The 25,406-nt window shown below is 38.5% G+C and overlaps 1 protein-coding gene across 1 annotated transcript in view; it reads left to right on the top strand.

Moving 5' to 3' along the window:
• The first annotated feature begins 3,940 nt into the window (after positions 1-3,940).
• The window catches only part of nlrx1 (NLR family member X1), a 28,323-nt gene continuing 6,857 nt past the window's right edge, over positions 3,941-25,406 (top strand). Inside the window, exons 1-9 of the mRNA XM_085244870.1 lie at positions 3,941-4,354; positions 4,709-4,762; positions 6,263-6,381; positions 8,024-8,414; positions 17,639-17,870; positions 18,769-19,933; positions 20,231-20,414; positions 21,671-21,766; positions 22,564-22,650. Of these exons, the coding sequence (XP_085100996.1) occupies positions 4,743-4,762; positions 6,263-6,381; positions 8,024-8,414; positions 17,639-17,870; positions 18,769-19,933; positions 20,231-20,414; positions 21,671-21,766; positions 22,564-22,650 (2,294 nt within the window). The 5' untranslated portion in view covers positions 3,941-4,354; positions 4,709-4,742. The remainder of the gene's footprint in view (positions 4,355-4,708; positions 4,763-6,262; positions 6,382-8,023; positions 8,415-17,638; positions 17,871-18,768; positions 19,934-20,230; positions 20,415-21,670; positions 21,767-22,563; positions 22,651-25,406) is intronic.

The following is a 25,406-nucleotide window of genomic DNA, read 5'->3' as shown; positions in this document are numbered from 1 at the left end:
AGGAAGACTGCAGTTGCGCGGAGCACTGACCCTGCTCAGGCAGCGACAGCCGGGTGCAGTCCTCAACTGGCTTCTTAGCCTCCAGGGGTCCAGAGTCAGGTGAGGGCTGCAATTCAGCCTCTGGGGAGGCCCTGGAGCAAGTAACAGTCTGAAAACTAGCCAGTTCATGAGGAAATATGTCAGTATTAATATGTTTGTCTCTCTGCTCAAGGTGAGCACTAGAAAAACAGTCCAAAATGGGCGGGGTAGGCACAGCCTCCTGAAGAGGGGCAAGCGACGACTGTGACTGAGCAATTAACTGTGCTACTGACTGCTCTATGGACTGCCATAGAGGTTGTAATGATGCTAGTTGTGATGGTGGCTGAGAGGCTGACTGAGCTAATGGCTGCTGAGCAGCTAACTGAATTGATGGCTGAACAGGTTGTACTGACAGACATGGAGCAGGTAAAGTGGGGAAATCACTGGGAGTGCCATCCCCTGTCACGAAACACTCAGCCCCAGAGTACAAAGTCAGAAATAACACGATCAGTTTCCTGTATACTCACCACAGCCAGGCGCGCTGAAGTGCCAAACTCCGGGATGACAGTGGCGGAGGTGCAAGTGAGTTTTATTTACGGTGAATAATAACCAAGGTGCGTGCAGAACTGAACATAATATATTGGATGGGTGTGTGTATTATAGGTGTTTTGACACATTTCCAGACAGTATTTCATTTGTTAAGTAATGTATGTCAAGAACTGGGCACAGGTAGGACTCACATGCAGGGTTCCATGTCAGAGTGCTTTTGTTTATGATGAATAATAACAATTTTAAAATGATCAGAGTAGTAGTTAAATTCCCAGAGTCTGTCTCAAATCCAAATAAAGACTGCTCACCACTCTGTGACAGGGGATTCTCCAGGCAAACCTGAGCACAGGGAAAACTCAGATATCTCTCTCACAGGTAGGTGAAAACATTAACTCAAGGCTTGGAACTGGATTGCACTGGATTGAAAAAAAAAACAACCCAGGGAGGACTGAAGAGTTGCCACTCCTTTAAAAAAGAGGTCACAATGAGGACATCAGGAACAGGTACATGACTAAATCAGGTGTGTGGAAAAACCAGAGAGTCCTGCTTCTGCACTAAAACCAGAATACACCCACAAAACAGAGCAAAGACAGAGCGGCTAGTCAACTGGTAAGAACAGAGGGACTGTGACAATGTGGGGTATCCAGGTTGTGATGTATTATCACCCCCCAACAATTTTATTTCAGCTACTTTTTCTAACTCTATGTTATTTATCATCAGTTTCCTAGCAATAGAATTTGTAAGATTCCTGAATATTATGAATTTTGTTTTACTGAAATTCAGTGTTAATTTACTGTAGTCAAACCAGGGCTTTAGTTTAGTGATACAATCTAGCAGTATCTTAGACTGTGGAAGTAGAGAGATGGACCTTTGGTTTGTGAGATGTTTATCTCCAGCTTCATGTGGCTCAACCCTTGCAATCTACATCTCACAAGGAAATAAGACATTATGTAATGACAGATTTCAAAAGTAGGTAAATCGTTTCACAGTACATTTGATTATGTTTTTGATTAAATTCATGTCAATGCCATCACAGCGATTTAGTTTCTTAGAATTTAATGATGTCACTATATGGAAAATTTACTTTTCATTTGTTGCCTTGTAAACATTGAGTTTGCTACACTTATATTTTTGGTTAGAGACTCTTAGCCCAAATACATATACACATATATATACACATATATACACACACACACACACACACACACACATATATATATATATATATATATATATATATATATATATATATATATATATATATATATATATATATATATACACACACACACACACACATTGGACTCTTGCGCTCTGGGGGTCTCTGGATGTCTGGAGCTTGGATCTCCTCCACACCTGCTTCATGCCCTGGGGACGGGGCTATGGCTCCCCACACCCCCTAGAAGATCATTACATGAAGGAACCTTTTGAATACAAGCACAGGTGTACACACGGGTGCTCACAGATACAAGCTACACTCTTTTGGGCTGCTATCTCAAAGCACACTGTGCGCTGTTGATCTTACATGTTGCACAATAATAGTCAATATTTAGTATTTACACATAGTATTTACACCCAGTCATGTCTGTCCTGTATGTAACAACTGAAAATAAAATAATAACTGAAAAATATCTTAGTAAAAATAAGAAAAATTATTTATATTAATATTTTCACCTTCAGTTCTGTCAAACAGTGAAGCACAATGATGTAAATGTTCCTCGCCATTAGTGTCATGTTTGCTAGCCAACCTGAGTATAGATGGTTTGTCCCAATGTTTCACATACGTTACCAGTTGACAATAAATAAATAAATAAATACAAATTTGGGACCTTTTTCTTCTCCTGGGTCACCACTAATTATTGTGGTCAGTTTTTTGTTTTGTTTTCTCCTCAGAGGCAGACATACTTGTTCATATGGGTATGAACAAGCCCCTAAAATAATCCATGTTCAGTGTCGGCCTAATTACTACTCATGTTATGAGTGTTAATTAGATGCTCATAATCTGTAGTTGCAGTATTTCAGCTTCTACCTAGCCCCACAGAAGGAGCATAAGCGGAGTAACCTTTTTTTAAATGACAAATAATTTCAAATGCAATGGTTCTATCAGTTTAGCAAATATCAGCAAACACACAAACTGTTTTTGCGCAGTTTGTCACACTCTGCGTTTGCTAGCTCGGGTAGAGCTGCTTCCTAGAGAGAGAAAAAGAGTACAAGATAACTTCACTCAGAGATGGAGAAAGATGGAAGAGGAGAGGAGTGGTAATATTTAAAGGAAGGACTGCTCAGTGGTAATTAATAAACTGGAAATTTAAAGTTTGTAAGTTCTCATTTTTAAATCAGATATTGGATCTGACTATGAAGTTTAGTTATGTTTTTTCATATTTTGAAAATCATGTTCAGTTTGAACATGATTTGGGATAAACAGGTTAGGTTGTTGTGATGGATTTAAAGTAAAGAATAGTGTGCTGGGTTGGTGTACAGCAGCAGCTATAGTGTTCCTGTTGTTCTTGTTGCAAAAAGGGTATCAAAGATTGATTTGATGATGCTTAGATCCATTCACTCAATTCCACCTTCATACCAACTTTATATGTCTAGTATAAAGACAGCAACAGTGTAGTGTCAGTGTAGGGGAGGGAAATCAGCCAAGACAGCTCATGAAACATCTTCTTACACCTCTTTAAATTCAGACATCCAAGTCCACAATGAACAGCAGCAGCACAAATCAGTTGATCACAGCCTGTACAAAAAGGAAACCTACTGGAGCTCAAAATAGAAATTCTTGTCAGCTGGCGTTCTTTTCCCCATGCTTAGCCAACCAATACAACCAATTTTAGGGTTTCTCCACCTCCTGAATCCCATTGTAACCCCTGACCGTACTCATTTGCTGTTTCAATTAGGAGGCAAAGTCAGCATCTACAATATAGGCAACAGAAAACAAAGCCCTTTTTTCTCCTTATTTTTCACTACTCCTGTTCTATATAATTGATTGAAGCTAAATGACTTCATTAGAATTAAAATTTAGACTTAATTTTTTGGGTTTTGCTTACCTGGATGATTGAACATGCATGTTTTCATTAAGAGAAATAAAGTTAGTGCTTTAATCACTTAGTGATTTGCTCAACTGTATGAAGCCTGTTGACATAGTGAAAGATTTCTTTTAATGTTAGAAGACAACTAATAATGGTCATGAATATGAATAATGGCAAGGAGGTTTTCTAAAGACAAGATATATAGATATATAGAGAAATAGCTATCTATCTATGAATGTTTTTAAATACTTCTAGTAGTTACCCGTGTTTCCATTGTAACTCCAGCCACTCCAATAAATCGCTGGAGCTGAGCTGTGATGTCATCACGCCCGCGTCCTCCCATGGAAGTCTAGACTCCCGAGTGAACTTACTAAGTACAACTAGCAAATAGGGAAATTGCGTACTTTAGTTGGTCAGATTTTTATTACGTTGCACTTCTTAGCCCTCGTGATTTTTCCGACACACATTTCCTCGACCTTGATCTTCCTTGATGTTTTCGATCGAGGTTATGGAAAGGTGGATAAGAGTTACGTTTTGGACTGCTTGTCGTCAGCACTACCGGAAGTTGAAACATGAAACTCATCGACGGTGAAGCGGAAGAATGACAGTCGGTGTGATACATATGTTTCTGTGTGTCAAGTCCTTAATGATACTGGACAAATTTGAAAATTTGAAAACCTAAAAGGAAACGGTATACTGCATGCGTTAAGCTACTTTCCTGGACAACGTGTGGTCGGGAGACGAACGATAAGACGGTGGTATGTCTTATTGTATTTTATGTGTAGTTTGCATGATTGTTAGCTATGAGACAGTGGCATTTGCAGAAGAGACGCAGACGCTATATGTAGTCTAAGCAGAGTTATTATATTCTTAGAAATACCAAAATATGTCTAAATAAATATGAAGGCTATCACAAAGGGGGCTGGTGACGTGTTAAATAAAGACATCTTGTGGAATTTGGTGAGAAACAGTATTTCGTTTCAGGCTGGGTAACACCATACGAAATGACAATAAACGTCTTGAGTCTTAAGAAAACAAATGCATGCAGATGTATGCAGATGTAAGATTGTTTTTGCATCAGTTGTGTGACTTTATGCTTTAACTGTTAACAGAAAACTTCCCGAGACAAAGAAGCAGCAGAAAAGGATGAATCTCCTCCCCCACAGGTTGGTGATTAACTGAACCTTGATGCCTAGTGACTTAAAGGCCCTGGCATAGTAGTGGGGATGTACGATATATCGAATATACTCGATATATTTCTATGTACGACGGTTAAAAGGGCATATCTTAAGCTGTCCTGCAGATAATTCACTGTGAGTTATTTTTCTCCCACACAGCGCAAATGCATCATTAATTCCACCCTCCCAACTGGAAAATTTTTCTACCCAGCACACTGTTTATATACTATGTCTTTTTATATGCTACCATATAGGGAAAAATATGGCGATAGCGGGAGTTTCAGAGCGAGGGAATGAGACTCACTGTCATTTGGATTCACTGCTAAATGTAACAGTACAGTCAATTTAGAACAGGTCACTTACTAACCGGAAGGTTGGTCGTCCATTCCCAGTCTGCCCAGTCTGCATGTCCCAGATAATCTGGGACTCCCCACCATTTGACCTTAGAACTGAAGAAGCTTCTCGGATGAGAGGTGAAATGTCTTCAAGTAACTTAAAGAAGTCCAGACGCTTTTCTTTGCAAGCTCCTTTGACTACTTCTATAAACTGTATTTATTATAACTGTATTTATTATAGTAGCAACAGCACCCCCCTTAGTCAGTGTGCAATATCACCGATCAAACGGCACCTCACTCTGTGTGTGTGTGTGTATGTGTGTGTGTGCATGCGTGCGTGTTGCCAAAAGAGGATCAACAAGCTACTGAATCATGGAGTGTACTTATGTACTTACTGATTTACACACTGCTTCTGCATTTCGGCTTGTTAAATAAGTAGTGGAAGGTGTGTAAACTGCTAGGACATGTCATAACTTAGGACCAGTGACTACATGTGTAGTCACTGGAAAGTTAGTTTCATCTTTATGTCAGCACTCATAGAAACAGGCTTTGCTCAATGTTTCTGTTGAGTGTGTGAAAAATGTGCAAGAAGTTGAGGTATGTTAGGCTGTGTAGAGACATTGTCCATACAATAGTTGATGTGACTATTTTCCACAATGGGATGTAGTAAAGAACCACCATCTACTTGTGGCAAATGTTAATGCAAATGCAAAGTATTATGCAGAATAATATTAATATGCTGTTAATCGTTTTATGAATTTCACTTTTTTGTAAACGACGACTGGTGTCATTCATTTAAACTGGTTCATATTTCCATTGTTTTCTTTGTTTGTAATAAAGACCCAACAGAATTCTTAGGAACCTTGCAGGAAGTTTCTCAGAGCAAAAGTAGACAGGTTTCATTTGTGTTTATATTAATTGTGTGCAGTTGCGTAAAAGTCAGTGCTTTGGAGGTGTAATAACTTATATCTGCTGCAATATGCAAACAACAGCTTGTTCCTACATGTTATTCCTTAGCGTGATTATCAGATTAAGTAAGCAGCAAAGTAATGAAAGCAAATTGTGCTTGAAATGTTGTTCTCTGTGCATTTGTATTTTATTAAGGTTGTAAGCAACAGCTGAACTAATTGGCATGATGCATTATTTTTTCCAGACAGATGAGTCATCTACTCAAAACATGGAGGATGTGGCAGATGGGAATGGAGGCTGCACCCTGGCCAGTCTCTGGTTTTTACTGCAGGAAGTTTACTACCTCAAACTCTTTAGAACCAGGTCCACACTTCAGTTCATTTTCTCAGTTATTGTCTCTTAAATGCAATATCAGTCAATTGTTTGGTAGTAATGTCACAGTACTTTGTAGAACAGTACAATGATGGTATTTCCTTGTTACAAAATAAGGCCTGCAATATGGGCCTTTTGCCCTTTCATTTTTTACAAAGTTGTTTTACATTGTACATTGTTGTTGTACATCACTTAGCCGTAATAGACTGGGGTGTTCTTGTTACCCTACTGGGTGGGAGGGCGACATGAACACCCAAGTTTATGAATACAATAACTCGGGTGGAGTTTCAAATGGATACCCTAGGTATACAGCACTGTGCAAAAGTTTTAGGCTGGTGAGAAAAAATGCTGTAAACAAAGAATGCTTTCAAAAATGAAAGTGTTAATCAAAAGTGCCGATGCTTCCATCCAGCAGACGCTTTCACAGCATCGGGTCCCGATCCTCCAGACTGCGAAATAGCTTTTTCCCGCAAGCCATCAATCTCACTACCGGCTCTCCCACCACACACACACACACACACACACACACACACACACACACACACACACACACACACAAACACAAACACAAACACAAACAAACAAACAAACAAACAAACTGTTAACTGACTCTATTGCACTCCCCGTACACTGCCTTTGTAATGCAGATGCTGCTTATGGACAGTCATTACTCTCAAGAATTCTGCTCATGTTTACAAGTTGCTACACTGGTCACTTTAAATCACTTCAAGGTGACCTTAAGCGTCAAACTGTAAATTGTAAATTTCAAATAAATTGTTACTGATCCCTTTGCCCCTAGTCCTGAATTGTATATTTATTTTCTACTCTTGTTATATTTGTTTGTTTTTACACTGATGCACCTGGAGCCTTGTCATCTCGTCTCTCTATATACTGTACTGTATATAGCGGAGATGACAATAAAGTGTAATTTGACTTTGACTAATCAACAAAATGCAGTGAATGTACAAAAGCGAAATTGAAATCAAATCAAGATTTGGTGTGACCACCCTTTGCCTTCAAAACAGCATCAATTCTTCTAGGTACACTTGCAAACAGTTTTTGAAGGAACTCGGCTGGTAGGTTGTTCCAAACATCTTGGAAAACTAAGCACAGATCTTCTGTGGATGTTTCCTCGCACCTTTCTGTCTCTCCATGTAATCCCAGACACACTCAATGATGTTGAGATCAGGGCTCTGTGGGGGCCATACCATCACTTCCAGTACTTTTTGTTCTTCTTCACACTGAAGATAGCTCTTAATGACTTTGGCTGTATGTTTGGGGTCATTGTCCTGCTACAAGAATACATTTGGGGCGAATAAACAATCATTTATATTTCTGAAAGCATTCATTGTTTACAGCATTTTTTCACGCCGGCTTTAAACTTTTGCACAGTACTGTGTATACTAAAACATTTGAGTAGTGTGGATCTCAGTGATCTCAAACTCAAGGTCAGAGTCCAAAAAGGAAGGAGGAAAAGACTTTTTCACAGCACTGTACATCAGGATAAAACAGATTCAATTTGATCATTGTATTAAATTAATTATTGCATTACCACTTTAATAAGGTTTCATCACATCTGAGAAAATCCACCACTTAAAGAATAAAAACACCTTCTTTTTCTTTCTCTCTATAGACCCAATAGAGATCCACAAGAGAAAGCTCCTCCTATGGTTTAGCCACCTTCCTCAGGAGGAAAAACAGTTTGGAGGTTTCTTCAGCCCTGAGACCATGCATGTCGACCCACTAATCCTTGAAACTGATGCTGAGGAGAGGGCAGGACTACTCGGCTCTCCATTCCAAACCCAAACACACTGTAATCGCTCTGTAACTGTGGAACAGCTGTTTCAGCACACTGATACCTGGAGTGATGGCCGGGGGCTCAATGTCCTCATCTATGGTGCTGTGGGAACAGGGAAAAGTACAGTGGTCCGAAAGCTGGTGCTAGATTGGTGTGCTGGCACCACTCTGAGCCACTTTCAGCTGCTGATTCCTTTCTCTTGTGAGGACCTCAGTCAACTGTCAAAGTAAGATGGTTCTCTTACTTTTTATCACATGTAGAAAATTTATAGAGGCACAACTTTATTGATTGGGATTTAATGTACTGGTTGTTATACTTATCATTTTTATTTTCTTAGGTCCTAATATACATTTTAAATCTCTGACAAACAGTGTTTTAGTTTGCACATTACATCTATTTTCTTTTATTTAGTTTAACATTATGAATGCTTTTAACTCTGCCTTAATCGCCTTTCAGTTAAAGTGCAGGAGAACTCAGCAGGAAAAAGGTAGTTCTCTATCCACTATTAGCTTTCCATGTAATCATATTTGGGACAAGCCAGCATCAGCAAATTTATGGTTTTAGACTCATTTAAAGTTGTTGCAAAGATTGCATTCATAGCAGGCTAACAAATAACCACCAAATTGTTTCTTTGTTAACCCTCGTGCATTATTCTGAATTATCCTCCACACTCCTGTACACACGCACACATACACATTGACTTCAGGAGATCAAAATTACAACAAACATAGTACAATTACTAGGGTTGTCAGTAAAATTGATACCTGTATACTGATGCATATTACAAATTACTATGAGATTAAATACAGACCGTCTGTATGAGAGATGCAGCCACACAGCTCATACCCTTGCTAGCAGATGAAGTAGTTCACAACACTGAACACTTTATAAGGAATGTAAGTACATTTTCATTTATATATATTTTTTTCATTCTGTCCTGTCTGGCAGCTTTTGCAATCAGAATTATGATCTGAATGCACTGTGCCAAATGCATTTTGGTTTTCCAAGATATATAAGTGTTAGCCTACCTTCTGCTACTATTTAATCAGTAAATACCAAGTCACAGCAAGCATAGCACGACCTCAAGAATCCTTTTTGTTTTTATTTTTTTCTTGTATTACCTAAGATAATATTAAACGGGTTGTCATCATTGGCGGAGCGGGGGGGGGGGGCTTACTGGGCTTAAGCCCGGGTTGTTTTGTCAGAAGCCCGGGGTCTTTTGGAGTGTAATTTTTCATAGTTAGATGCCTTTCTGACAACTGTATAAAACAAAAACTACACACAATATTCGAAGCACATAGCGCACACTGTGGGAATTTACGACTGTGCATAAATCCCCCCTAATATTGGTATGATCTGAGCTCAGACACTAAGTGACTGAGCGAGGGGGCGGGGGCAGCTGCTGCCTGTTGGAGAAACGGAGCCAGGCAGACAGAGGAGAACTGAAGTTCGACCAGGTACCAAAGCAAATCATTCGTACTGTACAAATAATGTAAATATGACGGTGTATCACAAAAGATTGATGTCAAACTGATCACTTGACCCATATTACGTTACTTCTCTTCAAGTGAATCAACAAATGGCGAAATGAAAAGCCGAACAACAACAATGCTGTTTCTTTAGAGAGTCTTAGCTTACATGTGTGTTTATTTCATATTTTCAGTTGTTACCCTCCACGGCTAAATAAATCGGTTTCAGTAATGTACTGATATACAAGAATGGACATAAGGGGCTTCTTTCAAAGAAAAAACTCTGGTAGATGTTATTTTATACATTATGCTTTGTATTTTGTTCAGTATATTCCTATGCAAAACAAGCAAAACACAAGAACATTTTTTTACTGTACAACATCAATTTAGAGTAAACTTGTTTTGTTTTGGGCAAATAAATATTGAAATATCTTTTGAATTAATTAAATGTCAGAATAAAGAGAGACAGAGCTTCTATTTTTTATCACTTTCATCAAATTTAGGAGTACATATACACTAAGTTTATTGTTAATTAATAAGAAAACTGCAGACGATTCCATTCTGAGCTGAAGAAGCTTCTGATAGGTTAGTAGAGTCCATGTGAGTAAATTGGTGGCACACCTGCAGATGCATATAAGGCAAAACACAGAGCCTGTTTCTGTGACATGGGAAAATCAAGAGATGTCAACCAAAACACCAGGAAAAGAATTGTGGAGCTCCATAAGTGTGGCTCAATTTGGAATACAATTTGGTGCCATTTGCAATTAAGAAATACAGATAGTTTCTTTCTTTACTCTTAAAGTTAACAAATATGTTTTTTATATTTATCAATCTAAAAAAAAATAAACATTTAGTCTGATTTGATGTTACAATTAAAAAAGTGTTTTTATCTGAAGAGTGTTTAAATATCTGGTTTCAACTGTATATTTGATGATGTTGGTGTTTGGTTTGATTGTCAGCACAAAGAGAGAGAGAGGAACAGAGAGGGAGAGAGAGGAACAGAGAGGGAGAGAGAGAGGAGAATGAGGACATAACAGAGAGGGAACAAGAGCAGGTGAGACAGACATCAATCAATCAATCTTTATTTATAAAGCACTTTTCATACAGAAATGTAGCACAAAGTGCTTTACATGGTTAAAAGTAGAGATGGACGGATCCGATATTACGTATCGGTATCGGTCCGATACTGACCTAAATTACTGGATCGGATATCGGAGAAAAATAAAAAATGTAATCCGATCCATTAAATATCACGAAAGCACCTCACAAAACTTGCAACACGCCGTAACTCGCCTCAGAACGTTAGCACGTCGGAGCAGTATGCATCACGTGATAGAGCGGCTGTGGCGTGCGGGACCTGTCGGTGGTCTGGATAGCATGTGGAGCTTCGCTAGCAACCCGGCATTTCATCTCCGACAAAGTTATCCCCGAGAGAAGTAAAGCAAGTGTGTAAGTCCATCTCTGAATGTTTGTAAAGCATTCCTGCGTTAAGCTTAACAAGCAATATATGGAGCGACTGCCTCTTCTTGCTGCTACTTCAATCATGAAACTGCTTAACGATCAGCTGATCGGCTTTTCTGTCGCGAGTCCGTGTCTCTTCTTTGTTTTTGGCCCACTTTGCACCAGATAGAGGAAACCAGCAGCTGAACAATAGCAGCACGTTTAAGCTTGATCAGCTATTGTTAGAATGTATTTAATATTACTTTCTACTCCAGGATCTTTTTCTACGTAGCTGACGCTGGTAACTGTGCAGGGGCGGATCTAGCAAAGTTTAGCCAGGGGGGCCGATAGGGCATGAACAGGGAAAAGGGGGCACAAAGACATACTTTTCTTTCTTATTCTCATTTAAAATGTCTAGCTTTTAATAAATAATTATCTGACACCCAAAGTTTTAATTTGATGCAAAATGAATAGAAGTCAATTACTGTATATAGTGACTATTAAGTCTAATATATATACCCTAGTAAGCTATAGTACTTTTTCCTTTGGGAAGGTACCATCTGTGCAGTCTGCAATTTTGTTGAAGAAAGATGTTGAATCTATTTAATATTTCTTGAAAAATAATTGATTTCTGTGCATTTTTTTTCACACTGCATCAAATTAAGGTTGATTACGTCGATTAAGCATCATGAGGTGGAGCGTGAGGGGTGGTTCCCTATTTTTTATTTATTTATTTTTGTTGTTGCTGGGAGTTGGAACCCTATTAGTTAGGTTGCTTAATATTTATGCTAAGTACTCTTTAAAATACCAGAATAGGGAGGATGGTGTAGGTTTAAGTTTATTAGATTGATCAGTATTGCTGAACTATGAAATTTTTTTTTTTTGCATACAGGTATAACAGAATAGCATTTAGTGTAGTTGTTGTTTTAAACTTGAGTATGAACTTATATAAAATGCAGCAAGATATTTAAAAAACAGTTTTGTTGATTAAAAAACACTATATCGGATTCATATCAGTATCGGCAGATATCCAAATTTATGATATCGGTATCGGTATCGGACATAACAAAAGTGGTATCGTGCCATCTCTAGTTAAAAGCAGCCTACCCCACCCCATCCCGCCCTCCAATTCACTCCCCACACTCTCATTAACATAAGCGGTCATGGATACATACCCCCCCCACACACACACACACACACACACACACACACACTTGAAAAGTAAAATTGGGCTGGGCACACATGAACCAGGTGAGGGAACACTATCACGCGGAGCCGGTCACAGACCGCAGCCTCCAGGCCGGGCACACAGCTGGAGGGAGGCAAAGAAGCCCCCCAGCCAGGCTGAGAAGACCCACAGAGCCGCAGCAGCCACGGTCGATCACAACCCCGGTGCAGAGAGCCCCCTCCGAGGAAACACTGGAGATATGACCTAATAAGAGTATATACAGAATAAAAAGATAAAATACAATAAATATTATGTAGGACCTAATTTAATAATATAAATAGAATAACAGGATAACATCGAATAAATAAACATTAAGTAAAAGATAAAATACAATCGTGGCTCAAGAGTTGGGAGTTCGCCTTGTAATCGGAAGGTTGCCGGTTCGAGCCCCGGCTTGGACAGTCTCGGTCGTTGTGTCCTTGGGCAAGACACTTCACCCGTTGCCTACTGGTGGTGGTCAGAGGGCCCGGTGGCGCCAGTGTCCGGCAGCCTCGCCTCTGTCAGTGCGCCCCAGGGTGGCTGTGGCTACATTGTAGCTTGCCATCACCAGTGTGTGAATGTGTGTGTGAATGGGTGGATGACAGGTTGTGTAAAGCGCTTTGGGGTCCTTAGGGACTAGAAAAGCGCTATACAAATACAGGCCATTTACCATTTAAGTAAAAGCTAAATTAAAAAGGTGGTCTTGAGCCTGTTCTTAAAAACATGTACGTTCTCTGCGGCATTGAGCTCCTCCGGCAGGCTGTTCCACAGACGAGGACCATACCACTGAAAAGCTGCCTCTCCGTGAGTATGTGTCCTGACTTTAGGAACGATCAAAAGGCCAGTACCAGAGGACCTCAGGGTCTGCGAGGGTTCATATGATAGAAGCAGATCTGAAAGATAAGAAGGCCCAAGACCATTAAGACATTTAAAAACCAATAAAAGAACTTTAAAATCGATCCTGAAACACACGGGGAGCCAGTGCAGCGATTCTAAAACCGGTGTAATGTGGGTCCGCCCTCTGGTCTTCGTCAGCACACGAGCTGCAGAGTTTTGTAAAAGTTGTAAAGGAGAAATATTCTTTTTGGGAAGACCAGAGAGCAGGGCATTACAGTAATCAATGCGACTGGTAATAAAAGCATGCATCAACATCTCCATGTTGGCCTGAGAGAGAGTAGGGCGGACTCTGGCTATATTTTTTTAGATGATAAAATCCAATTTTGGTTACATGTTTAATATGTGGGATAAAACCAAGCTCAGAGTCGAAAATAACACCCAGGTTTTTCACTTGTAGCGAAGGACATAGTGAAAATGCCTGTAATTTAGACAAGAGTTTCTCTCTCTGAGCCTCAGGACCGACGATTAAAACTTCAGTTTTGTTCTGGTTAAGCTGTAAAACGTTTTCTGCCATCCAAGATTTTATATCTAGAATACAGTTAAAAAGGGCATCCATTGGTCTGGTGTCATCAGGAGACACGGAGATGTACAGCTGAGTATCATCAGCGTAACTGTGGAAGTTCACTCCATGCCTCCTGATGACACCGCCAAGAGGGAGCTTATACAAATTAAAAAGTACAGGGCCTAAAACCGACGCTCGGGGCACACCACAAGTCATTTTATGGATCTTAGAGGAGCATGTATCCATACTCACCATAAAAGTTCTGTCTGAGAGATGGGAAGTGAACCAGTTGTGTACAGCACCAGAGAGGCCCACCATGTGTTTCAGTCTGTTTAAAAGAATAGCGTGGTCTACTGTATCAAAGGCTGCGCTTAGATCCAGTAGCACCAGGACTGAGAGCTTTTGGGCGTCCCAGTTATATCTAAGATCATTTAAAACCTTTAGGAGAGCAGTCTCTGTGCTGTGGTTCACCCTAAATCCAGACTGGAATATCTCCAGGATCTGTCTATCATTTAGAAAATCATTAATCTGAATAAAAACAAGTTTTTCTAAAATTTGACTTAAAAATGGTAAGTTGGATACAGGTCTGTAGTTATTAAAATCATTACAATCCAAATTGCTCTTCTTCAGAAGGGGCCTCACCACTGCCGTTTTAAAGGCAGCAGGGAAGACACCCAACTGAAGAGAGCAATTCATCAAGCTCAACTTCAAAAAATCCATAAAGTGTTTTAAAAAGTAAAGAGGGGATTGGATCTAAAAGACATGTGGTGGGTCTCACTTTGAACTTTCTTAAGGTTCTCAGCATTAACCACGACAAACCTGTCCAGTGTCTCCTCAGATACAATAGAGCCCTCAGATATGTTTAAAATCATATTGCGAGAAGATAAAATATCAGATCTGATGGCGCTGATTTTTCCCCTGAAGTGGTCTGCAAACTGCTCACAGAGCGAGTCTGTGGGGTTCTTTGGGAGCTGTTAAAACCTGGGTTAAATAAATAATCTATGGTAGAAAAGAGGACCTTGGGATTATTTTTGTTATTACTAATTATTTTGGAAAAGTATGAATTTCTTGAATTCCTTAGTGTATTATTGTACATTTTAAGTTGCTCGCAAAGTATTTGATGGTTGATTGCATTTTAATTTTTCCTCCATCTCCTCTCTGCTGCCCTTAAGTTTTTTGACTTCTTCGTTTCTCCATGGTGATGCATGTTCTTTTTGGTGGTGAGTGGAGCAACGGAGTCAAGGCTTTTCTTCAATTTGCTGTTAAAATGATTAAAAATAAAATCGCAGGGTTCAGGTAAAATCACAGGGGGGGCATTCATCTAAAACCCTGGTATAATTTGCAGCCACTTCAGAGGTTAGATAGCGCCTCCTCACAGTTCGCACCGAACATGTTAGTCAAATGGTTGTTTACCAAAAGTATCACCGTATCATAGGTCCTCATGTATCTCGTACCTAGTGTTTCTTTTTAGGTTTGTTATTTTTCAAATTCTATATTTATTAAGTTATGCATGATTGTTTGCACAACAAGGCTAAATAATTATATAAATGTTTCTGAATCTAAATAGTGGACTTTGGTAGAATTAAAAAATAAGTGTAGTGCAGGTCTATGATGATTTTAGTGCTACTATCATCTAGTTTTGATTCTGGTTCTGTCTTGGTTAAATCCTGCTCTGGGTCTGGTTGAATTGGGGTTTAGTTCTTGTGTCTTGATGCAGCCCCGACTTTGTTCTGCCTTGCTGCTTATTTAAAAAACTAGTTTAAGGTGTCCTGCATATGTGATATATATTTTTCCCTATATGAAGTCATTCCTTTTTGAACAAAACTCAAAACAGAGCCTATTAATCTTTCAGTCATTTCTGACACCCCCCCCCCCCCCCCCCCCCCCACACACACACACACACACACACAATCCCACATAGGGCTGTGTGATATGACCAAAATCTCATATAAGACATCTATCGTCCCGATAACGATATAAATCACAAAAATGTAAAATTTTCTGTAAATTCTGTGAATCTCGGGCAGCTCGACTTGCTTTGAAGTGTTTCCAGCTGCGCGTCCTTTACCCGGAGTCGAGTGTTTTAACCGATGCATGAAACTATACATTTTTAGACATAAGTTGTAACGGCCGCCGTTTTCTTTGTATTTATTACACGGCGTGCTGTGGGGAAAAGCCTGTTCTAACGTTTGAGTCTAAGGTTTATTTTTTAGCACCTGGTGGCTCTTTTTTACTTCTCATCTGTAAATAATCTGCTCGTTCACGTGATTCAGTTCATTTTGAAAAGTCTTAACAGGATCTTGAGCTTTATTGTGAAAGGTTTATGTGGAAAATAAACAAGCGGACACGCGATGGTTTTACCGTCGTTGTTGCTAACGACAATGCATAAAAACAGGCGCTTGTCCGTCCGTAGTGTGGCTATATTAAATATAAGAGAAAGAGAAATGAATATAGCCACTACAGTGACCATCAAAACGATGAAAAAATATTGCCGTAAACAGTTTATTTTGCGACACCACGAAACAAACGATAGCATAAAATGAAACGATAGACGTTTTTATATCGTTATCCGATATATATCGTTATATCGAACAGCCCTACTCTGTTGTACAGGAGCTGCTGATGTTACTGGGCCTGGAGCACGTTTTCTCATGATAACCTCCCCAATGTGCGTAGCTTTGCACTCAGGTCCAAAACGTGAATTTAGTTGAATTGAATTCTTCCCTGGGTTTAGACTATTATTTCATGTCACTGAGCGTTCAAACGTTAAAGTAATTTGCCCGAATCAACAGTAACACATGAAAGTCGGTCCTACTGAAGAGGAACAACTATATACAAGTATCATTTACTTTTAAGTGGCAGAAAAATTCCAAAAGCAAAATTTCTATGAGCTTAACAAGTATCTGTTAAGGTCATTTATCTACAGTTTGCCAGATAAACTGTAAGTTCTCATTTGTTAAATTAGATATTGGATCTGAATATAATTTGAAGTTTTGCTTTTTGATATTGAGAAACGTCCTGCAAAATGAACTGAATTATACTAACTTTGTGTTTTTCATATGCTAAATGAAAATATTCTTCAGTTTAGTGCAGGACAAACACGTTGGCTTACTGTACTCTAACAGATTTACAGTGAAGCACTGTGTTGGACTGGTGCACAGTGCAGTGTTTATGTTAAGACTTAAGTTAAATCAACTGTGGTAGAGAGTAATTTGAATTTAAGCTGATAATGCTCAGATTCATTCACAGTATAATGTCAGTTTAGTCGTGGATAGAAATAAGCCAGCACAACTCATTAAACATCTTATGTTGAATTCAGGTTTTTAAAACCACAAAAAGTAAACCTCAGAGCACTACAAGCAGAAGCAGGCTAGATGATCACAGACACTACACTAATCTATTCTTAGTGATTTTTGCACAAATGCTCAACAGAAGCAATTGTCCAACAACCTTCTAATTAGTGGATGACCTGGCCTAAATGCCTTTTCATCCAGGCCTGCTGGATAGGCCTTTGTGGGTGGACTTCATCTAAATAATGTGTGGCAAAATGTTTCTTCCGCCTGTAAACGCTATGTTGAGATAAACTTCAACAACAAATTCAACTTCAAAATCAGCTGAATGATTGTGCTTGCATGTTAAAGCAGTTTTGCTGCATGATTTCAAGTGTCAACTTTTATGAGAAGGCAGTCATTTCTGCAAAAGAAGCAAAATGTTGGCCTTTACCATCTCTAACCTTGAATTAAAAGAATGCTTTTTTTAAATTTTCCAACAGCGTTACTGGGAGTGTGCTAGTTCCAAAATAATCTGAAAATATTGCAAAATCAATCTTTTTTTTTTGTATTCTTCTATAATTTCATTTGATTGATAAATTTGGCAACCCAAAGTGTCACATTGTTATTTTATGATTCTAAAGACTCACATTCTCTTTTACACAGGGTTACGTCTCTAAGAGACCTGGTGAGCAGGAAGTACCTACACCTGAAAAAACACCCCCTTCTAAGTGGGGAGGGAAAACAGGCCAAGGATGTGCTCTTCCTTTTCAATGGAATGGAAAAGATGCAACTGGATTTCCGAATTGGAGCCTCAGAGCTTTGCAGTGATCCTAATGAGGGACTCCCTCCAAGTGTAGTTGTGGTAAACCTGCTAAGAAAGTATCTGTTGCCTGAGGTAAGAAAAAACCAAAAGGGGTTAACTAAAGGTAGTGATTAAACAAAAAATGGCTAAAGCTAATATGTACCCCCACTCCAGGTTTTTGTTTCATTTCAAATCTGACCAGGTTCTTGTCTTTTATTTAAAACTACAAGCAAAATGAATAAAAGTAACATTTAGCAAAAGAGTGAGTTTAGAAAAGTATGCTAATAATTTAAAAAAATCGTATTATTTTTAATATTACACATATTACACTGAACACATGCAGTTTTTAATGCAGTACGTTAGTTAATCCCAGGAGAGATTTGTTCTACTACGTTTTACATCCTTTGATAATTCTCTTAGTTTTTAGGTGTGAACACAAAATAAAGATGAAAACAAGCGCAAAGCGACTTTAAACCAATTACCAGAGTAATTCTACTTTAGAAACATGAACAGGTAGACACGGAGGCTGCACCCTGACTGTTCATCCGTTTGGTACCTTTATGACCTATACTTGAGATGTTATGTTACTGGCGGCATGTGTCTGTTTGGATTAATCAAACAGTTAGGATTGGAAAATTTGACCAGTCGTGGCCTTAAGTCCAACTTTGACTTAAAAAGTTAATCACTTCTGTCTAGTACTGGAATATAGAAGCGCGGGATTATTAGGCAGAGGATTATGATTTTAAACCCGTTGAAAATAAAAACTAAAAACACTTCAAATACATCATGTTCTTAAGAAAGTATAACGAGTAATTTAGATCCAGATAGCTTTGTCGTTCCAAATGCCTTGAGGCAACTATTGTGATTTCGGCGCTGTATAAATAAAATTTAATTGAACTGAAGTGTAGTATGAATTTTCAGCCTTGTTTGTTAGATTGTAAGTCCCACTGTTTGTAAATGGCACTTATTGTTTACTTTATATGTTTCACAGGCCAGCATCTTGATTACGGCAAGACTGTCTGCTTTGGACTGTATCCCTCAGAAGTATGTTACTCGTTACGCACAGATACGTGGTTTTAATGACCCATCACGCCAGCGGGCGTACTTCACCAGTCGCCTTCTAAAGCAGAGTGACACTGCACATAACCAAGAGGCCCAGGATCTTGTAGAACTGCTTTACCTCAACCTCCAGAGAGAAAGCCAACTTGCTGCTGCATGTTTCCTTCCATCGTACTGCTGGCTCACTTGTGCAACCTTACACTTTCTGCGTTTTACCAATACCAAAGCCCCCATCCGCACTCTAACTGGCATATACACAAGTTTCCTCAGGCTCAATTTTGGGGGTGAAGTGCTCGGTACAGGAGCAGGGACGGACATGCCCATTCAGGAACACCAAAGTTCTCTGATGTTATATGTTGTCCGTACAGTAGGTAAGCTTGCATTTGAAGGTGTGACATACAAACGCACATCCTTCTCAGAAGCAGAACTAGAGCAGTGGATAGGAGGGAAGACAAAGACAGATGAGGAGCTTCATCAGCTGGCCATGTTCCGCACCGATGTACTAGACTTCTTTTTGGCTCCTTCCATAGAAAGTGGTAAATCTATATCACAAGACCTAAGGGAAAACAATGAGAAGCAGTATGTGTTTGCTGTCCCAGCCATGCAAGAATACCTGGCAGCACTCTATGTAGTTCTAGGAGAGAACAAATCCGCTCTTGAGAAGCTCACCAAGAAAGTATCTGTGGCCATTGGTCAGGCAAGTGAGGATGTCAGTGCCCTTGTTAACATCTTTTCTAAGTTAATTCCCCTCCGAATTTTTGCAGTATTCAATCTTCTTAAGCTTTTTCCAAAGCTCTATGAGAAAATCAGCAGTCTCAACAAAGGCAGTATAGCCAGAACCATGGCAGCTGAGCTGTTCCACACTGAGGATAGCTACAACGAGGATGTCCTTGACCAGGTAGAGCAAAACCTTGTAGGAGTCCATGGCCCACAGCAACAGCAGTACAGTGAACGTCAACCTTTTGAGCTGTACCCTATCTTCATGGGTGGGCTATTGCACTATGGTAACCGTGTGCTTCTCCAACAACTTGGCTGCAGCATTCAAAGCACCACTGTGGCCCAGATCACCCATGCCATTAGGAAATACCTTGTTAGAGGTAAAACAACAACAACAACAACAACAAAACGTTCTCTTGTGAAACAAAGTACTTAATCTGCCTACAGAGTAATGTTCTGTAATTGCTAAAGCTTTAACAGTTACAAAACATATATTTATCGTTAGAACTTTACAAAAGTATTAGAAAACAAGAAACTGAACATAAAACTCAGATTTACTTGTAAACATTTATGTGATATGAGATAAATGAACTCTAAAGATAGAAATTGTGTCTGTAATTGGTGTATGGCAACCCATATTGCATATTTTCATGTAGTATGTGTTCTTTTGATACTAGAGCTTAACAAGCCACAACCACCAGAAGAGCTGATGGATCTGTTGGTCCTTCTATATGAGTTCCAGAACCCCAGACTGACTGCAGAGGTTGTAACTTCAATCAGAGCTATCCGCCTCACCAACATTCGTATGACTTCACTTAAATGTTTCATACTGAGTTCTGTGCTTTCCTGCACCCCTGCAAGGTAAATTATTATTTGAAGGAACTGGATTAGAGATCGACTGACTGTGTATGTGTATGTTATGTCAAAAGAGGTGGAAATACATCTTTTACATCCGAGAGATGGTAAAAGAATCAGAATCAGAAAGGGTTTTATTGCCAAATGTTGAGAAGGTATACAATATTAGGAAATTGCTTTGGTACTTAGTGCGAAACATACTGTAAAACAAACACTTAAATGAACATAAAAATTCAAAGTAAAAGTGCTAGGCAGATAGATGTATACATAAATACAGGTGAAATGCAGGCAAAAGGTCTCTATTTGTGCTTTTGCTAACAGTAAATAATTTGTGTTGTTAATCAAAGATATCAACCAATGTAAAAGTCTCATTAATATATTAAATGAGAGTTGTGTAATGGAAATTATTATCATATCTGGATTTTATGTGCATAGACATGATCCAACTTCAACCTTGGCAGATTAGTGTCTCTGTGGTTGCAGGAATGTGAAAGACAAAAAATGTGTCACCAACCCATCATTATGCATAATTCCGAATAAGAGAAATGGTATTAAGTGTTGTAATTTGTGACCACAGAAACATAATTCATATGTAATTTTGCTGATAGTTAATTATGGTTAATTGCTGAATAATGATCAGAGTATAATCGGGTATAACTTTAACTAATATAACAAATAAGAGAATATAGGCCTAGAATAGGCCTCTCACTGAAAGTTACTTCCTGTAGTTCTTGCGATGAATAGCAGACTTCATCTGAAGATTCAGCCTAGGGAGTTTACAGTCTACAAATTCTGGCAAGTAATGGCAGAGAAACAACCATTTCCCAAAACTGTGGACCTAAAAATTGGTTTTGTATTTTTTGGCCTCTAACCTACATCTGTTGATGCCATTGCAAACTGTTATCGCAGACAGTGATTTCTGGAATTCCTGAGTCTGACTCAACACTCACTTATGCAGAGACATTTTGGGTAGACGGCAAAATAATGAGATTTCTAATATAAGCAGCAGAAATAAGGTTTCTATAAAGCTCTTGGCCCTATCTGCCATAAGGAAAGGGTGAAGAGTGCAATTATTCGATAATAGAGTCACTACACAGCATCCCAAAATGTTTGCCATTGGGGTCATAGTTATTACTTCAGTTTTAATAGTGTATATTGTATATATACTGCTGATATGAGACTGTGTATGTGGATACAAAGGAGCTGTCTATTTGTTTTTCATTATTGTTTTTATTTAACCATCTTGTGGTGCTTTGTTACAGTTACTACCTTGAAGAACTGGACCTATCCTCCTGTCTCCTGAATAATGACACGCTTCAGATGCTGTGCCCTGCCTTCAGACACACATACAACCTCAAGTGAGACTTGAAACTTAATATATGATCTTGTTGCTTGCAAAAAAAAGCAACCTGAGTTCATGATGCATGATGCATATTGCATGATGGTGATGGTACTATTATAGCTACTAGAACTGCTTTTATTTTGTGTTGGATGTTACAATGGCATGATGCACTTACCCAATGGTAATTATGGTAGTTTCATTATAATCAAGCGTCAGATTCAGAAAAACATGCTGCAAAAAAGTTTGAAATATTTGATCCCCTACAACCCAGCTCCCCTCAGGGTGCCCTGCCTGTGTGGTACTGTTTCTCTTCTAAGGGTACAGGATGAGTTGACTGCATTGAGGGCACAATAGATGGCGTTATTAACTGTAAAATCTTGACCTTATTCCGTCAGCTAGAAGACGAAAATGGGTTATGAATGGGTCCAACATTACACTGACCCATACACATACCAAACACATACCAACATTATACATACCAGTATGTAGTAGTGGTTTGACTTCAAGCTTTTTTGTAAAAAAAAAAAATAAATAAATAATTAAAATAAATAAATAAAATTAAATAAATGAATAAATTGAAACATTTTTATAATATTGTAATAAATTACACTAGTACATTGGAATACAACATTTATTTCTAAATTCTAATTTAATATATAAATTCTAATTAGAACTCATATATATATATATATATATATATATATATATATATATATATATATATACATGTATGTATGTATATATATATATATACATGTATGTATATGTGTGTGTGTGTGTGTGTGCGCATGTAATTGTCTCTGTTGTCTTCAGTCTGCAGTTTAACACCCTTGGTCCTGAGTCCTGCAGTCTGCTGAGAGACCTACTGCTAGATCCCAGGAGTGTTATTAGATCTCTGAAGTAAGACTCTACTTTTATTCCAGTTTTGATGTTTTTAGCCCAAATGTATGTAACCAAATGAGTCACATCTTTACTTTGGCACTGTCTTTTAATTTTATGTAATAGATTTCAGAATTTGATTGCATAATTTGAAAATGCATAAGTATTGGAAAGATTAAGAAAAAGTTGCACAACTTGGTTTTACATTGCAACTGCAAACACGGTACAAGTAAGACACTACCAGAATGTCAGAACATCAATTGAAACTTGAATTCCAAGGAGTTTAGGGGTAAGATTAAGCCAAAAATTAAGCCAAATAATTATGGGCAAAGTAATAAATTAACTGGACAAGAAAATATGCCCTAAAGCGCATATGTTTTTTGTTTTTTTTAATTAAAAAGGGTTTTAGTGGGTGACAGAATCATGGACATGGTCATGAATATTATAAACTCAAGCTCTTTAAACTGCATTTCAATTGAAAAAACAGAGAAACAAAAATAATATCACTAGCCAAAATAGGGCACAATTAAAAATAGTGTTATTTTAAGTACTTTAAGTACATTTTTAAAATGGTATTGTATTTAAATAATAATAATAAAAATTTCAACATAAGGTGCAATTTTTCTTCTTAAACAAATAAGGTAGAAACATAAAAGGTTGAACAGCTTTAAACTCTGAGTATCCTTAGCCAAAATTATTTTGTACATTAGGTTAAAACAATGTGATCATTGAACATTTTAGTGCAAAAACCCCCCAAACCCATTAGATTCACAATAGCTCCATGCTTATTTACCGTCTGTCTCTTTCAGCCAGTTATTTTGACAATCTAACCTGTTCAGATTTTCAGAGCTCTAGGCAACTCTCTTTTTTGTTACTATGTGACCTGCAAGTTAGAACAGTCTCTCTTACATGGGACAGAAGTGGCAGGACTAATCAAATACTTGCGGGCTATGACAGACAGCTGTGGGTGGGTCCCTTCTCGCCTGGACCATCACTTCAGCAAGCAGTCTTTCTCGCTGATGGTGGATCCTGCTCTGTACAAATTCAGGGCCCGTTACACAGGGCTTCCTCATCTGCATCAGTCTGAAGACAATGAAGAGAGGAGGCTCTTTGTCTTTGCTGGCTCCTTTGTGGTGGCGTCTTTACACTGAGGCAGCAGGGCCTCAAGGCTGGTCCAAACCTCTTCTTGCTCTCCCCTTGCAAAACAATATAAATCCTTAAAGCGTGGGTCAAGCACAGTAGCTATCTTGAGCCACTGATGGTTGCGTGTAGCTACAGGTTGAGATAGGTCTTTTACAAAGGCAGAATAAATTTCACCATGTGTTTGAGTCATCATTGGAGACCTCCATGGTGTGATGCAGGTGGCAGAAGATAAAACCACTGAACATGAGACATATGTCTCACCTCCAAGATTATTATTAATCTACACAATAACTGTCAACTATAGAGCTTTTTGAAGAAACTGTAACAATAAGTTAAAAACTAGTTTTATTTACCTGCATGGCTCAAGAACAGTTACCAGCTTTGATGGAGTTAAAATGACTAGCTTGTGCTTTGTTTGTCTAAAGCAGCAAAAACAGCCTCTTGATTCTTTAGTAGACCAGAAACCGTATCCAGCATTTTATCAAGGCTTCTGTTGGGTAGTCTTTTGAAATGAAATTTGCCTCAGATCAGTCCTAGCAACGCGCTTTTGTCTCGTTCTTTAATAAATTTGCATGCTGAAAAAAATGTTTTGTCTCTCTCCCATTTCTTCTTGTAGCATGTCGCAGCCCTACTTGGAACCTTGTTAAGATCCAACCATGCAAAATATGGTGGTTTTAAACTCTTGATCAGGACTGAATAGGTCAACCTTTGTTAAGGTGTCTTATGCTTTGTTTGACAGCTGTTCATTATGTTTTGTTTTGTTTTGTTTGGGGGGGGGGGGGGGGTATATCAAATGATGCTTCTTATTTGGCACACATAAAACTAAAAGCTACCGGCCTAATCTGGGAGACAGTCAAAATAACAGACAGAATTAAGAATTCAGCTCAGCTAAGCTTAATGACAGAGTCATAAATTTAGTGAATCCATGTTTTCCCAGGTTGTCTATGGGAAGTCTGAAGACCGTAAAGAGACTCACCTGTAAGATTACACTTAAACCTGTGACTCACCCCAGGTTTAAGTGTAATCTTTCTGAGTTGTTTGATGTGTTAACGGCCATTTGATAATGACAAGCACCGTGTTCATTTTCTTTTTGTTTTGATTTCTTCTTTTTTTCTTCTTCAAAACAATATAATGGCACACAAGCTGGACCTTGATCCACAGTTTAAGGGTGCTCTACAGTGTAATATTAAAGTTGAACTTCACCTTCCAAAAAGAGTCAAATTTGTGAGTCTATGAAATTTTATATCTTTGGATATTATATCTTTGGACTTATGTTTGACATGTCAATGGTTAATAATCAAATTTACTCTGTACATGTTGTTCTTTTTTTCTCTTTTTTATGACATAATGGTTTAAAAGAGCAAACTAACATTTCAATTGACATCATTTTCAGTTTGCTAAATGTCTTTCTTCCACATTAATTATATATGGGAAAGGTTTATCACTGTGTAACATCCCCTCTTCTTTTAACAACAGTGTTTGACTCAACATTGAGCAAAGTCTAAATCAGAGGAAAGTCACATACTGTTCTACCTGTACGATTGCTTCAAGAGAATTGATTGTGCTATTTTATTCACATTCATTTATTGTTACTTTCAGTGTCAATTCTAATGACCTGGCCATTGGATTGTGGT

The sequence above is a fragment of the Mchenga conophoros genome, linkage group LG14, assembly GCF_057382185.1.
Source record: "Mchenga conophoros isolate Kocher_MC1m ecotype Shallow Benthic linkage group LG14, M_conophoros_male_GT1.1, whole genome shotgun sequence".
Lineage (NCBI taxonomy): Eukaryota > Metazoa > Chordata > Actinopteri > Cichliformes > Cichlidae > Mchenga > Mchenga conophoros.
Note: the sequence above shows the minus strand (reverse complement) of the source record. Positions and strands in the feature narration are given on the sequence as shown.